The sequence below is a fragment of the Hemitrygon akajei genome, unplaced genomic scaffold (assembly GCF_048418815.1).
Source record: "Hemitrygon akajei unplaced genomic scaffold, sHemAka1.3 Scf000094, whole genome shotgun sequence".
Taxonomy (NCBI): domain Eukaryota; kingdom Metazoa; phylum Chordata; class Chondrichthyes; order Myliobatiformes; family Dasyatidae; genus Hemitrygon; species Hemitrygon akajei.
Genome location: NW_027331980.1, coordinates 2,606,795 through 2,623,194, shown reverse-complemented (window position 1 = coordinate 2,623,194; position 16,400 = coordinate 2,606,795). Strand labels below are relative to the sequence as shown.

Below are 16,400 nucleotides of genomic sequence, written 5' to 3'. Positions count from 1 at the left end.
CGGTGTCTGGCATCACTCTATATGCCCCCACATGCCTGATGACATGTGTGGGTTCACCACACCGGGATCTGACTTCACTCTGTACCCCCTCATGTCTGATGTCAAGTGTGGGTTCCCCAAACCGGGATCTGATGTCACTCTGCATTGCCACATGCCTGATATCACGTGTGGGTTACCCACACCGGTGTCTAACATCACTCTGTGCTCCGACGTGCCTGATGTCATGTGTGGGTTCACCACACCGGGATCTGATGTCACGTGTGCTGTTTCTTACATCACACTGGCGCAGAGACGGTTGAACTTTACCGGCTGAGGTAACAATTACCTGACCCACCAACCCCACCCCACAGTCAACAGAGGAGTTACTCTCTTCCCATTGGTGAGAATCGACGTCAATCACTGGTTACACCCAAAAACAGAGATGAGCCAGCTGAGAGGGCATTAGCCCCACTGAGGCCATTCCCTCCTCGCGAATTGAACTCTCCGTCAAAGTGGAACAAACCTCAAAGTAGATGTCCAGCTTTTTAAATTATTTCCATTTCCCTCCGGGGAAGTTGGGTGCACTTGTGAAGTGACTTCTGCGGCCAGAGTATAAGGGATCGGTAGGAGGAGACGGCTCATTGCTTGATGCAGGCATCTTGCAGACTGAGTGTTCCGGCAGAAAGACGTGGGTGAGGGATTTTACTGAGAGGACCAAATTCAAAGTTACCAAGTCTGCTCTTGAAAAAATTATAGATTTATACATTGTTATTGACAGAAAATGTATATTTATGATTATTGACACAACTTATATATTGTATATTGTTAATGACATAAAACTTGAATTTCTATATTGATAATGATACAGAATTGTAAAAGTTAAGTACAATGTGTTTTCTGAATGTACTTGCCTGTGATGCTTCTGCAATCAGTGTTTCTCTTTACTTGTATTGTCCAATGCATGCACACATGTCAATAAATTCAACAAGTCTCAGACAACTGAGATTTGATTAGTGATGATCATCTTGGTATCTCGGTAGGTCAATTATAAAGATAAATACAGTGTCGATGAGCAGAGGGATGTTGGAGTCCCAAGTTCATCTCTCCCTCAAAGTGACTACGCAAATAGACAGGGTGGTTAAGAAAACAAACAATATGCTTTCCTTTATTAGTCATATATTGCATTGAAAATTCAGTAAGTTATGTTACAGCTTCATAAAACTTGAAAGAGGCCACATCTGGAGTATTTCATACAGTTCTGGTTGCTTCATTCTAGGATGGATGTCAATGGCCCTGAAGAGGGTGCAGAAGAGGTTTACCAGGATATTGCCTGGATTTGAAGGCATGAGCTATAACGAAGGTTGGACAAACTTGGGTTGTTTTCTCTGGACTCGCGCAGGCTGGTGTGAGACGATGGAGGTTCATAAGGTTACGAGACACATAAATAGAGAGGATGGAGAAGAACCTTTTACCTGGGGTAGAAATGTCTAAATAAAGATGCATACATTTAAAGTGAGAGGGGGTAGTTTGAATGGACATGTGAAGGGCAAGTGCTTTTTTTACACAGAGTGGTGGGTTGCTGGAATGTACTGCCTGCTGTGGTGGTAGTGGCAGATACATTGGGGACTTTGAAGAGATGTTTAGATAGACACATGACTGTGAAGGAAATTTGTGCAGGAAGAAGAGATTAATTTCATTGGCAGTTTGATTAACTGAATAGGTTGAGTACAACATCGTGGGCCGAATGGCTTGTTTCTATGCTGTACCGTTCGGTGTTCTGTGTCTCTTGACGTAAGGTTTAGATGTTACGGAGGCAAAATAAGTGAATGGGAACAATAGGTTAGCTGGAGTCCAATCTGAGAAATGTGAGATGGCCCACTTCTGTAGGACAAACCGAAATCCTGAGTGTGATTAAATGGAAATGGACTGAGGTGCAGTGGATAGGGAGGGAGGTCAAAGGTACATTGTGTTTATCGCAAGAGTTACTTGGTATAAGAATGAAACTGACGAACAATTATTTGGGCTTTGTTGAGATTGTACGTGGAATATGGTGTAAAATCCCGCTCCCCATACTAACACGGGTTATACAGACCAAAGAACAAACTGCCGAAGGAACTCAGTGGGTCGGGCAGCATCTGTGGATGGAAATGGATCATCAACATTTTGGGCCGAGACCCTCCCTCTGGACTGAGAGGGGACGGGAAATAGTCAGAGAAAAGAGGTGAGGGGTTGGGATGGGGCAAGAGCTGGGGAGTGAGAGGTGAATCCAGGTGAGGGGGGAGGTGGGGTGGAGATAGTGACGGGGGTGGGAAGTGAGTGGTTGGGGCAACGAGGGGCTGCAGAAGATGGAAATTAATTCCATGGAGGATTAACACAGGGGTTAGAGAGTATTTGTTATAGAGAGTGCAATGAAGATTCACCAGATTGATCCCTGGAGTGGTGGGGTCATCATATGAAGAAAAATCAAATGCGATAACCCTTTCATTTAGAGAATCGAGGACTGAGAGGTGAACACATTGAAATGTACAACATCGGTTGAACCAGGGATCCCAGTCTCTGGAAAAGGAGGGGGACTGTCCGAGACTAAGATGAGGGGAAATGTCTCCACTCTGAGGGTGGTCAATGTCTGTAAATCCCCACCACAGAGGGCGGTGAAGACTCAGTGATCGTCCTCACAGAATAAAGAGGCTGGTGGATGCGTGGAGAGAGAAGGGAACGAGGCAATGTGGATTGGGAAGAAATGTGGCTGAGATGAGAGAGCAGCTATCATATTGTCTCTGGTTGGAGGGGCTGAATGGCCTCCTCCTGCTGTTTCTCACTTGATGTTTCAGTGTTCCTGTCCAGTGAGCCCAGAAGAATGTGAACAGAGATTAGTGTTTGTAAACATAGAAGTGATTTGAATGAAACCTGCGCAATTCCTTTTTGGGTCTGAATTATATGTTGGACAGTAATGGGAATCAAACCTGTATTTTCTGTGACCTAGGGGGTGCAGGTATGGGAAATGGAAGATGCAGAGAGAAAAGTTTAAAATGTAGCTGGTGTAAATTTGAAATCTGGAAAAGGTGGCAGTGTGGCAATGCGGCAATATGTGAGGATCGAGGAGCAGAGTCACGGGTTTAAATGAGAGACTCTGCACCTATCACATGACCCTGTTTCCCACTCATTTTTTTTACTGCAGATTGACAGCACCTGCAGGTTTGCTTCTGAGGCCCTGCCTCCGGTCTATGACGCACGATCACGTTGCTCATGCTCAGTCCCGGGATGAGCAGTGATTTCTTATGGATGGATGCGGCGGATCATTTGTGGGGCTGGGGTCGGGAGAGTGACCTCACCTCCTGGGGTGGGCAGTCGGGGGAAAGATCATTCTCTGTGTGGCGAGACCAATGAGATCCCGAAGGTGAGAATTGAGGCCGGTACCTAGCGATGTTGGGCAGTGATTCCCGTTATTTCCCTGAACAGCCGGCCTCCCACCGATTCCCGGACAGAACCTGCTGGGTGGATCCGGGTTGTGGGACTTCTGCACAGAACCTCCTGAGATCAGCTGCCGCTCAGACCCTAGTGCTGTGGTCCTAGGAGTGGGATGAGCTGGTGAGGCTGGGACTGAACCCATCCATTGAGGTGTATCCTAGGAACTTTATCTCCATTACCTAGCCCGGTAGCAGATCCAAACTTCACCTGGATGGATGTCTGGGTTTGATAACTGTTTCCATGTGTCTGGAATTTATACACTTTACTTAACTCTCCCTGCAGCAGATCCAACCTGGCAGCCCAGACTGTCTGATAATCTCCACACCATTAAAATGGGAAATCTGTATATTATTGTCATGTATTGAGGTTCACTGAAAATCTTGTCCTGCATACCAACCGCCCATGTCAATTCATTAATCAGTACATTGAGGTGACAGAAGGTAAAACAATAAGTGCTACAAAGCATTGTGGTTCCAGCCAAAGTGCCATGGAGAAAGTGTCAGGTTACTTCAAGTTAACACAGTGTGGTCAGCCGTACATCTTATCACACTGGGACTATTCAGTTTGCTTATAACAGCAGAATGGAAACAGTCCTTGAGCCTGGTGGTACATGCTTTCAGGTTTCGTAGCTCCTCCCCGATGGGGAATGGGTGAGAAGTGAGAATGCCCCAGGTTGTGGGGATCTTTGAGTACACGGCCAGCTTTACTGAGGCAGTGGGAAGTGTAGACAGCGTTCATGGAAGGGATGTTGGGTTCTATGATGTGCTCAGCTGAGTCCACAGATCTCTACATTTCCTTGTGGTCATGGGCAGAGCAGTAGACAGATGAAGATGTCAAGTATCTGGATAACAGATAACATAGTGCTTTGATAACATTTGGTTTGGAGAGAAGGGTATATGCCAAACTTCCTGTTGTTCTATTTTGGTCATTTTAGAATCTTCATACAATTGTATCTACTATTAATTCAGTATCTGTGTATTTCTGGAGGGCCATCAGTGACCCCATGATCCCTTCTCCCATCTGGTTCCATCTCCTCATCCACTGCCCATCTTGTTCAACCTCTGTCTGTTTGTATCTCATCACCTCAATGATATTTATCAACCATTTTGTTCAACCTCTGTCCAGTCTGTATCCCAGCACCTCAATGATAAAATATCAGCTATCTCCCTTCTGCTGTTGTCTTCATTGTGAAGTACTTTGTCTTACTGAGTTATTTCTGATATCCGTGTTTGTTACCTGGAAGTACCAGTGGATTTATTGAATGCAGCATGAGGTAAGGTAAAGACACCCATTAAAATGGCATTACAATTTTAGTTACAAGTTTTCCAAATGGTCGCTGTGCTAATCTTTATCAGACAGAGACTCTCAAGGTTTAAAGTTGAGTCTGTTATTTCATTTTTTGGTCATGCTTGGAGAACCACTTTCTCTGTTGCCAGGAACAGCCCACAAGTTCTGCAGTGAGTGGTGCATTCTGCTTAGTCAGTGCCACTCAATGAGAGTTAGTGGCCTCAGGAACAGATGTAACAGATCGATACTGGGGTGGGGAGGATGTTGTGAGTATTGACCGTATTAACCCTGTATTGGAATGAAGGCAAAACTAATGAATGTGGGACTTACATTTGTGCAACTTTGTTCAAATCCTCACAAACATCTTGTAATCAGTCAATAGTTGTGCATCATTTAAAGTAAAAAGAGAAAATGCTGAAATGGTGAGCAGATCAGGCAACATCTTGGACAGTTCCAGTTCTGATACTGGTTCTTCCACAGTTTCTCTTTCAACACATCCAATCTGATGTACCGAGTTCACAACACTTTAATTTCAATTTTATGTTCAAAACACTTTATTCCTGTTAGCCTGAAGGAAATGTGATGATCGTATTGGGCAAGATCCCATTTTCTTCAACTCCAGATATGCCACCAGATCTGAACCCACTGTAAGGGCATTTATATCTCACAAACCCTTGTCCTTCTCTGGTGCAGAGGTCACTGACACCCCCTTCCCAATCTGCACTCGCAGCCTATGCTGGTGACAGCTGTTCCCAGACTCTGGGGCTCTGTAGCAAACACGATATTAACAGCAAGATTAGACAGTAACTAATATGAAGATAGTATTGTTGCTTCCTGACAGGACATTGCAGCTGAGCTGTCTGATCCAATGGACCACATCCTCCCTTGTTTACATCTTAATTTGCCCTGTGGCCATCATGCCCGCGTCACACAGCATCTGATAACGCTCAGTATCCCTCCCTCCCTCTACCCTGCCAATCACCCACATCCTTCCCACCAATTAGCCTACATCCGAACACGTAGACAGATCAACGTCACCCACATGCACCCTCCCAGCGATGGGACCCACAGATAACTGATACTGTACCACAATCACAGCTCAGCACAAAACTAAAACCGGGGCTGCAAAACTGGAGAGCCTGGAGCCTCTGGCTGTCCGGCAGAGCTCGGACCAGGACATTTCCCACTGCAAACCACTCTCGGTTTACACAAACCTGATGTCAGCCCCTTTCTCAGAAGGAGAACCACCGGCGACAGCTGGTGCCGGCACCGCGTCTATGATTTGCAGGAGATCGCAAGGTCAGAGCACCTGGCTGGATGGTTCTTTCACTGTGATACCCCACACTCCACATCAACTCAATCCAAACAACCCTGGGTGAACTTTAATGATCAACAAACATAATTCCTGTCAGCAATCAGCTGTCTGAATGATTTACTCACTTTTGGAGAAAGGCGTACCTACGGTCGACATTGTCAAAGAGTTTAATTTCTCAGGAGACAAAGACCATGGACAAGAGGTCTTCTGTTAACTGATATGAGTCTGTGTTTACCCTGCTGGCAATTCCAGTGTACATCAATAAAACTGCTGTTTATGAAATTCCTGAACAACGTGACTCTGCTCTGACTGCAGACACTCCATCCTAAAGCAGATCAGCTTTGACAGTCCTCCCCTCTGATGACACATTGATCACATTACGCATGCTCACATTCCTGAATGGGTGGTGTTTCCCCTCTGTATTCTTTGTTGAATCGGTTTCGGGATCAGGAAAAGGCCCTTGTACCATTGGTGGGTGCTGGGGGATGAATGACTGAGTGCGGTCTGAAGACATAAAGCTCCTATCGGTGAGTGTAGAGACCAGTCCTGAGTGAGGAGGTCTGATGCTGGGCAGTGAGTCCAGTTAACTCACTCGAACTGGCAGCCTTCGCCCCGCTTCCTGGACAGAAACTGCTGGAGTCGGTCCGGGTTGTCGGACCTTCACACTGAACCGCCTGGGATGAGCTGACGCTCAGCCCCTATTGTTCTGCTCCTCGGGAGGGGTGGGGATGAGGCGGTGATGCTGGGACCACACCCATCTTTCACCCGTTTGGACAAGGCAGTGAGATCTACATCTGTCACGTCCTTTTGTTGTGGGTGGGGAATATGTTTTTCCTGACTACATTCCACTCTTACTACCTGTCGAAATGCAGCCAGTGTTTCTGGGTATATTACCCATTTTTTGTGAGAATTTATCCTTTGCTATTTTTCTGACGTTCTTAAAAATGTGTACACTTCAATTAAGTCTACCTCCAGAATTTCCGTTCAGTCTGATATGTCCACACAATTAAAATGAGGACCTGGTTTATTGCTACAGGAGACCCTCCACCTGTCACAGGATCCTGTGTCCCCCTCTCATTTTACCGCAGATCTGCAGCATCCACGTGTTTCATTTCAAGGCCCCGCCCCCACACTGATGATGTAACAATCACTGTGCATGCTCACTATTCCTGAATGGGCAACCGTTTCCTTTGGATTCTGTGCTGTGATTGTCTGCGGGGTCGGGATTGGAAGAGGATCCTCATCCCCTGGGGCAGTGAGCCGGAGGAAGCTTCACCAGCACAGGTTGAATTAAATGCAGCACGAGGCAGGATAAAAGGAGCCATTATAAATTTAATTTCATTGTTACAGAAATTAAACTCACAACATATGACAATGAGCTTTGTTTTTCGCTTTTTCGGTTATTTTTGGTGAGCCACTTATTCAGTGACAGCTGACGAAGGAGTGTTGCATGTTTTTTTTTCGTTCTCTGATGACTACCCTCAGTGAAGAGACAAGTGACCTCAGGAGTAGATGTTACAGGTTGACAGTGTGGTGGGGAGGGAGGAAGAATGTTTTGAACATTGTCTGTAAGGAATGTATTGGAATGAAGAGAAAATTAACGAATATGGGCATTGCATTTCTGCAAAATCTGTTCAGGATGTCAGAAGCATCTTGAAATCAGTCGGTGTCTGTGTATTATTCAAAATAAAAAAGTGGAATTACTCCAAGACCTGACAATATGTGTAATGGGATCCTGGATTTCCTTGCCTGTAGACCCCACTCAGTTCAGATTCACAATCTCCATCAGCATAGGAGTACCACAGGGATGTGTACTTAGCCTCCTGCTCTATCGCTTTACACCTGTGACTGTGTGGCTATGTACAGTTCATCACTGTACATAAGTTTGCTGATGATACCTCTGTTGTGGACTCTATCAAAAGGGGCAGTGAATCAGCAAACAAGAGGGAGACTGAAAATTTGCTGAGTGGTGTAATAACAACAACCTCTCAGTCAATATCACTAAGACCAAAAAAATGATTGTAGAATTCAGGAGAGGGAAGCCAGCTGTCACTGCGCCAGTAATCATTGCAGGATCAGAGTTGGAGGTGGTCGGTAACTTTAAATTCTTGGGGGTCACTCTCAGAGGTCAGGTACTGGAAACATCATATAAATATAATTGCAAAGAAAGTACCACAGTGCCTCTACATCCTCAGGAGCCTGTGGAGATTCGGTATGTCATCAAAAACGTTGGCAAACCTCTATAGATGTGTGGTGCAAAGTCTGCTGACTCTCTGCATTATGGACTGGTCGGGGAACACCAATGCCTTTGAGCACAAAATCCTACAAAAGGTACTGAATTTGGCCCAGTATGTCACGGGTAAAGCTCTCTCAACCATTGAGCACATCTACATAACATGTTGCTATAAAAAGGCAGCATCTAACATCAAAGATGCTCACCGCCCAGGCCATGTATTTTTCTCACTGCTGCCATCAGATACAAAGTACAAATGCCTCAGGACGCGCACCACCAGGTTGCAGACCAGTTCATATTCTACAAACATTTCAATGTGAATGTACAAGGCTCAACCAGTAAGTTCGCAGATGACACAAAATTAGTAGATGGTGTTCACGGTGAAGATTATCATAGCTTATAGGGGATCTAAATGGGCACGGGACTGGTAAATAGGTTGGAAAACCAACACGAGCAACAACGGTTCCATGCAGAGGCTGGTGATTATGTGGAGGGAAGTGCCAGAGGAAGTGGATGAGGCAGGCACGATTGTATATTTCCAGAAGCAGTAGGGATGTGTAGATGGAGTGAAGAGGCCGGGAGGAAATGGGCCGATCACAGGAAATTGGGACCATCTCAGTGGGCACTGTCATCAGCATTGTCTCGTTGGGCTGAAATGCCGGTATCTGTGCTCTGTTACTCTGCAACTCTATCAGTAGATGCACCGGACAGACATACAGACATGGTGTGGTAGTTGATATTAACAGGGAATGTTTCGTCCCTATGCCAACTGCTGCTCTGATATAGGGGATGGAGATACTGTAATATTTACAAAGTATTCATTGTCTAACTGACTGTCTGCTTGTTTGTAATACAGGGCATCACCGGGAGGTGGAGCTTTCCCGCACCGGGACCAACGTGTAAACAAGAAGACGACAATCAACAATCCTGTCACAATCAGAATGGACACAGGTATCATCACTAGGATCTTTATAATTAAACTTCGGTCTCTTTGGCGCACTCTAGTACTGATGAAGAAACTTACATAGTTGTTAACTGGGCACAAAAAACTTTAATCAAGCAGTGTCATTGATCCTACTGGCAAAGCAGCCTTGAGTAATGGATCAATCTAACAGTTCCAGCGCAGGGACCTGACATGGGTAATGGTCGAATCACTGCACTCACCATGCAAAGCTTCACCTGAGTGAAAGGAGCAGGAGATCCTGAATCAGGTGGCTGTGAGTGAAACACAGGAATGCAACAGCGAGCTTGTGGGTTATGTAAAAATCAGTTTCTGCTTCACATCTAGACAGGCCCTGATGTATAAGTTATCTCCAACTTTCATTTAGAAATTTCAGAGCCAGATGGTAGGAGCATTTCCCGGAATTCAGAGGTTGTGTGTTAACAGAGCATTTCAGGTCTTGGAAGGGCAGCTATCACTCCCTCCTGGTTTTTTCGGCTGTTGCAGAAAGGAGATGTGGGCAGCTTCCAAAATCTATTTTCTGTTACCGAGCTGAAAAACATTGCCAGTGTTGGGAATGGTTGAGGATCAGAAGACACTCATTGTAGATAAATGTACTGTCTGCTTGGGTGTTTTAATACCCAAATCTATGTCTGGGCTGTGGACAAATGGTGAACGTAAGGTCTCAATATTTCACTATCAAGATGATCTGCTACCTGGATTTAAAATTCCCAGGATCTCTGATAGGAAACCCAATATAACCAATGGCCAACTGCCTCTATCTACTATAGGCATTGTGGTTGTGCTTAACTCTGTGAGTCCAGGTGGAATAAAACAGAGGTTACAGACTGGACACAGGTCCTTCAGCCCAACCAATTCATGCTGATCTAAATGTCTTTTGAGCTTGCCCCATTTTCCCACAGCTTTTCCCAAATTTCCCTTATAGACTTATTCTATCCTTTTCCCTGCCCACATCTTCTCAACTTTGTAATTTTATTTGTGTTTGCAGCCTCCTCTGACTGCACGTAATTTATACCCACCACCCGCCACGTGAATGAATGCCACTTCTGTCCCTTTTAAATCTCTGCACTCAAGTTTTAGACTCCCCTACCCGGGGAAAAAGACTGTGATAATTCTACCCTATCTATGCCCCTGATTATTTTATGCACATGTGTAAGGTCACCCTTCAAGCTCCCGTGCTCCAGGGCAAACTGTCCCAGCTAAACCATTTCATTTTCAGTTTTAGAATCTTTTTATTGATACGTAATCATCAACAGCTATAAAATGATACAAAACTTTAACAGATTAATATGTATACAATTAATAAAGCTGAAGAAAAGAAAAAAACTGATCTTGAAATATAAAACCGGATTTTTTTATATATAGAAAAAAGAAGGAAAAAAAGAACCCCATCTAACGAAGGAAAAAAACCCACTAACTATATAAAAAAAACATTAGGAATCAACCCCCTGGAGCAATACGTTTGACCATCAACTAAATTTATATATAAAAGGTCATCAACCATCATTTCATATTTATATAAAAATAAAATTGGAAGGATACCATATAACTTAAATTAAATGATAATATTTGGCAAAAGAACCCCATCTTTCCTCAAAATCAAATTGAGGATCAAAAGTTCTACGTCTGATTTTTTTCCAAACTAAGACATAACATCACTTGAGAAAACCATTCAATTAATGTAGGGGAAGAAATATCTTTCCATTTTAATAAAATAGCCCTTCTTGCCAGCAGTGTAATAAATGCAATTACGTGTTGATCTGAAAATGAGATACCCTGAATATGATGCGGAACTATTCCAAATAGAACAGTCAGTCTATTAGGTTGTAAATTAATTTTCAAAGCATTAGAAATTGTAGAAAATAAATATTTCCCAAATGATTTACTTTTGTTACAAAAAGAGAACCTATCACTAAAGATTAAACAAGATTGGGAGAGAGAACTTAATATGACCTTTGTTAGTGAAGATTGGCTTCGAGTTTCAAATAAAGTAAATTCTTCTGTATGTGCCAACCATTGTTTAATTCAATTTAAAATTGATGTGTCCACTCACCGGCTTATCGGGATGGTCACCTGGCAGGAAGTGTGGTTCACATTCACTAGCACAGTCCCACTCCAGATCTGGTCAGATAGAGTCTCTGGTCCATTGCACCCACCCAGTCTCAATCAGTTGCGCTCAGCTCTAAATCACTCTGGTATAACCTGAACTTTATCGATTATTTCAGGTGGGAAATTAAATCGGGTACGGAAAGTACTCAAGAGGCTTTTACCAGGCAACTCACCAAGAGAAGATGATCGGGACATGGGAAGCAAGGTTCCCAAGCAGCATCTGATTGAGAGCAATATCCCAATAGAAAGCGGTCCAGCCGGAGAGGAGGAGGAGCAAAGCCAGCCCAGAGACAGTGGCGTCAGAGACACCAATCAGGACCCTGGGACCAACACAAGTGAGGCGACTGTCTGTCAGCCCAGAGACAGTGGCGTCAGAGACACCAATCAGGACCCTGGAACCAGCACAAGTGAGGCAACTGCCTCTCAGCTCAGAAGGTCATTAAACATGGAATTGTCAAGTCCCCTACAAGGAGCGGGTGAGTGAAATATGAGGGTGATGGGTTCGCACAATCTGACAGGGAGGAGGGTAAATGTGAGGCCTTGCTGGAGGGTTGGTCAGAGGAGAGTGGGGGGGGGGAATGTGTGGGTGTGGTACATGTGGTGTAGTGGGTAGCTGTTACCCCACTGCAGTAAATGTGCTACCTGCTCTGAGGATTCCCAGGATGTGTATTGGAGGAAATGCAGTGTTCCAGGTAAGATTCCTAGGATGTGAATTAAGATAAATGTATCCACAGGATGGAGTGAGTAACTCCGGGAAGTGACTATCATTGACCGTCCCGACATTTATTGCTCATCATAAGCTGAAATAGATAAGTGGGTGAGATAGGAGATCGACTGGTTCGCATTAAGTGTGGTCCTTCTGGTAACATAATATCCAGAGCATTGTTAGGTAGATTTTAAAGCCAATTTTGGGAATTGGTAATAAATATATTTTGGTGGCTGAAAGCAGGTGAGCACTGAGGTTCAAGATTTGATTTGTTTAATGATTGGGGTGACAGTGCTGGAGACGAGTTCATGTCTACATTCTCTTCCAATATTGACAGAGCCAGAGTTTACAATCTCTGATCTCCTGGCAGAGGGGGAGGAGTATCGACTGTACCAACTGACAAAGTTCTATAGAGACAGACTCAAACAAGCGATTGAAGAAAAGGTTGAAAGACTCGGTTGGATGTTGACAAAGGAGGGACATTTCAGTAGAGAAGAGAATGAGGTGAGTGTATTGTTACCAAACTGCTGGTATCAGAGGGAATAGTGATCGATATTAATCTCCTGCACATTCTAAGAGTTCTACATGGCAATGGAGACTTTGATGGCTGACTTGTCTCCAGCAGATCTGGTCTCAGCTGTTAAGGTGGGAAGCATTGGGAACTACAGGATCAGTGTCACCTTTTCCTCTCACACCTGCTGTATTTTTCAGTGTGATACAGGAACAGTGGCTGCATATCTGGACTGTTGATCAAGCAGTCAGTCTAAAACATATTTCGCGACTTATCTGGACCGTCGGTTAAATTCACGTGAGCTCATTAATCCAGGACTGTCAGATTGTAAATTGGGCCAACTGGCTTCACTGCCGTACTTGAGGGAGGGAAACCTGCCAACCACAGCTGTTCCCGAACAATGAGTGTCTGATGTAACAGCCATAGAAGAGTACAGTACAGAAACAGGCACTTTGGCCCATCTACTCCATGCCGGATTACTGAAACTGCCTATTCCCATTGACCTGCAAAGGGCCATGGCGTTCTATACCCTTAACGTTCGTGTATCTATTGTTACGAAATGTTATGGCACGGCAACCATAATTATATAATTGAAACAGGTCTTTTATAACAAATAAAACATTTATTTAAAACACAGCACAATAACAAATGAAAAGTAAACAAAGGACTAACTTAACTGGAAGTTAACTGCTATACAGCAACTCAAATATTTCTTAAAGTGATAATGTAAAAAGTCAAGTGATTTATACAGTCAGTTAGGAGAGACTTCCCCTGAAGTAACGAATTCCTCTAAGTCACGACGATAGTACTGATCCCAACTGAAATATGCCTTGCCCGAAGGATTTACAATGAAGGAAATAAAAACGGCTTAAAGGTACTGAACTTTTTCCTTAGCTGAATAACACACTGCCCCAGCCCTTTCTGCTTTCACAATTCAGCAGCAAACTTGGGTTCAATTACCACCTTCTGAATGAAGATACCTTAAGGTCGATCCTGTATTACCGCCGACGACACGAATTTCGCTCAATCCTTTGGCTTCCCGAACTTCGATAGTTCTTCACTCTCCAGCTAGACTTTAACAGGCAGCAATTTTCAGAACTGCCGGCACAACGATTCTTACAGTAGAAATTAAAACGCCACTTTAAAATGAAACTGCGTCATGAAACCAAATACACAGCAGAACGGTGTCACTGATGAATTAAACAATGAACTGACCTGCGTCACATCAAGGCGTTCCCCTTTTATACCTGCCGAAAGAGTTCATCGCATGACCTCAAACTGGCAGGAAATTACATCACCTCACCATCAGAAGACCATTACCGTAGATTCCGGATTATAAGCCGCTACTTTTTTCCCACATTTTGAACAGCTTTGAACTCTGCGGCCTTTAATCCAGAGCGGCTAATACATGGTTTTTTTTCATGCCGCCTCGTAAACATTTTGCCTCGTAACAGTAGACCAATAACATTGATGAGTAGTTCACAGAGGTCCAATGAAATTGTACGATAAATCAAGCGCACTTTCACAATTAAATTATTGTAAATCAGTCATTTGTACTCACCCTCATCAACATGGAAAATACTCGAAGAAAAGCAAGACCCGAGCGCGTCAGACCCGAGCGCATCAGACCCGATTAGACCCGATCGCGTTACGCAAGCGCGTCAGACCCGAGCGCGTCAGACCCGATTAGACCCGATCGCGTTACGCAAGCGCGACAGACCCGAGCGCGTCAGACCCGAGCGCATCAGACCCGATTAGACCCGATCGCGTTACGCAAGCGCGTCAGACCCGAGCAAAAACGCTGCTTTTAAGTTAAAGGCGATCAATAACTTTTCCTGGTAGGCTGCAGTATATATATTTTTACCAGTAGCTAGGCGATATTGGAATGTTGTTCGTGCTGTTCAGTAAAAAAGTATATGCAACGTAATTTGTGTTACCGATATGTATGTATATTTAAAAGTAGCGGTGCGGCCTAAAATCCGGTGCGGTTTTTACAATTAAAAAAATTGATTTTATTTCTAAAATTAGAGCCAGCGGCTTTTAATCAGGTGCGCTCTGTAGTCCTGAATCTACGGTACATTGTGCTCAACAGATACTCCATTACATCATGGTCAAATGACAGTCACAAGATACCCACGGGGTATGTAACATCTCCCTCCAACAAAAAAAAAATTGTTGGTCTGTCGAGCAAAATTTTAACAATTAACTATTTGCAATAAAATAAAGATGTCTAAAATTTAGAACATACGCAATGTACATAGTATTATCACACAGCACCTTACAAATGACCATACAGTAGAAATGTTACAAATGTTAAAATATCACTCCATAAAAAAAATTACATTGTGCAGTCAACATCTTGATAAACAATCAGCAATCACATTAAATTTATGTTTAATATGAGTTATCAGAATATTTTACTCCTGTAACATCAAACATTTGTTGTCAATGTCTGTAGTGAGATGCTGAAGATGTTCTATAGGTCAGTTGTGGAGAGCGCCCTCTTCTTTGTGGTGGCGTGTTGGGGAGGAAGCATTAAGAAGAGGGACGCCTCACGTCTTAATAAGCTGGTAAGGAAGGCAGGCTCTGTCGTGGGCAAAGTACTGGAGAGTTTAACATCGGTAGCTGAGCGAAGGGCGCTGAGTAGGCTACGGTCAATCATGGATAACTCTGAACATCCTCTACATAGCACCATCCAGAGACAGAGAAGCAGTTTCAGTGACAGGTTACTATCGATGCAATGCTCCTCAGACAGGATGAAGAGGTCAATACTCCCCAATGCCATTAGGCTTTACAATTCTACCGCCAGGACTTAAGAACTTTTTAAAAGCTATTATTAATGCTTTTTGAGATAGTGATTTAGATGCATATCATATTTGTTACTGAGTTAAGTATTGTATGTAATTAGTTTTGCTACAACAAGTGTATGGGACATTGGAAAAAAGTTGAATTTCCCCATGGGGATGAATAAAGTATCTATCTATCTATCTATCTAATTTGTATTTTAATTTATTTCCTTAACCATATTCATAAACCAAGCCCAGACCTACAACATAACCAAGATAAGTCATAGTGGCATTACCAAAAATTACCTAGCTAAATTTACTTTTAGTTAGGTTTATAGTTAACTTAGCTTTTGAAAGCCTTTCAAATAGTTTCTCCACTGCAGTGATGTGTGCTTCCCAAGTATCATTTCCTGTAACTGAATCACAGAGTTAATCATCTGCTGGACAGTACCTGGGGCATTCTTCATCCCAAATGGAAGAACATTATATTCATTTAACGCAGATGGGGTTACAAATGCAGAAATCTCTCTACCTCTATCCAGCAATGGAACACACCAATACCCTTTCAATAAATCAAACTTTGTAAGGAACTTTGCTTTTCCAACTTTATCTAAACAATCATCCACACTAGGAATTGGATCCATATCTGTTTTCATTACAGCGTTCACCTTCCTATATTCAGTACAAAACCGAATACTACCATCTGACTTAGGCAGCATAACACGAGGTGAACTCGAATTCAAACTAGAATGTCTAATAATATAATTCTCTAACATTATACTTAATTTCATTCTCAGCAAGTTCACATTTTTCCATGTTCATCCTATATAGATTTTCCTTTATGGGTTTGACATGTCCAGCGTCTACATCACGTGAAGCTATTGTGGTTTTTCTAGGAACATCTGGAAATAAATCCTTATACTTAAAAATCAATTCCTTCATCTGCTTCTGCTCTGGATGTAAATGAGCTAATTTATCATCGATATTTTCCAGAATTGTTGAGTTTGGTAATCTGGCAGAAACAATGTTGGGTTTAAAATGAGTT

At 43.4% G+C, this 16,400-nt stretch overlaps 1 protein-coding gene across 1 annotated transcript in view; it reads left to right on the top strand.

Moving 5' to 3' along the window:
- LOC140722944 (NACHT, LRR and PYD domains-containing protein 3-like) overlaps positions 1-16,400 on the top strand; it is a 57,057-nt gene that overhangs the window by 8,151 nt on the left and 32,506 nt on the right. Inside the window, exons 3-6 of the mRNA XM_073037570.1 lie at positions 3,158-3,376; positions 9,139-9,233; positions 11,469-11,828; positions 12,396-12,562. Of these exons, the coding sequence (XP_072893671.1) occupies positions 3,363-3,376; positions 9,139-9,233; positions 11,469-11,828; positions 12,396-12,562 (636 nt within the window). The 5' untranslated portion in view covers positions 3,158-3,362. The remainder of the gene's footprint in view (positions 1-3,157; positions 3,377-9,138; positions 9,234-11,468; positions 11,829-12,395; positions 12,563-16,400) is intronic.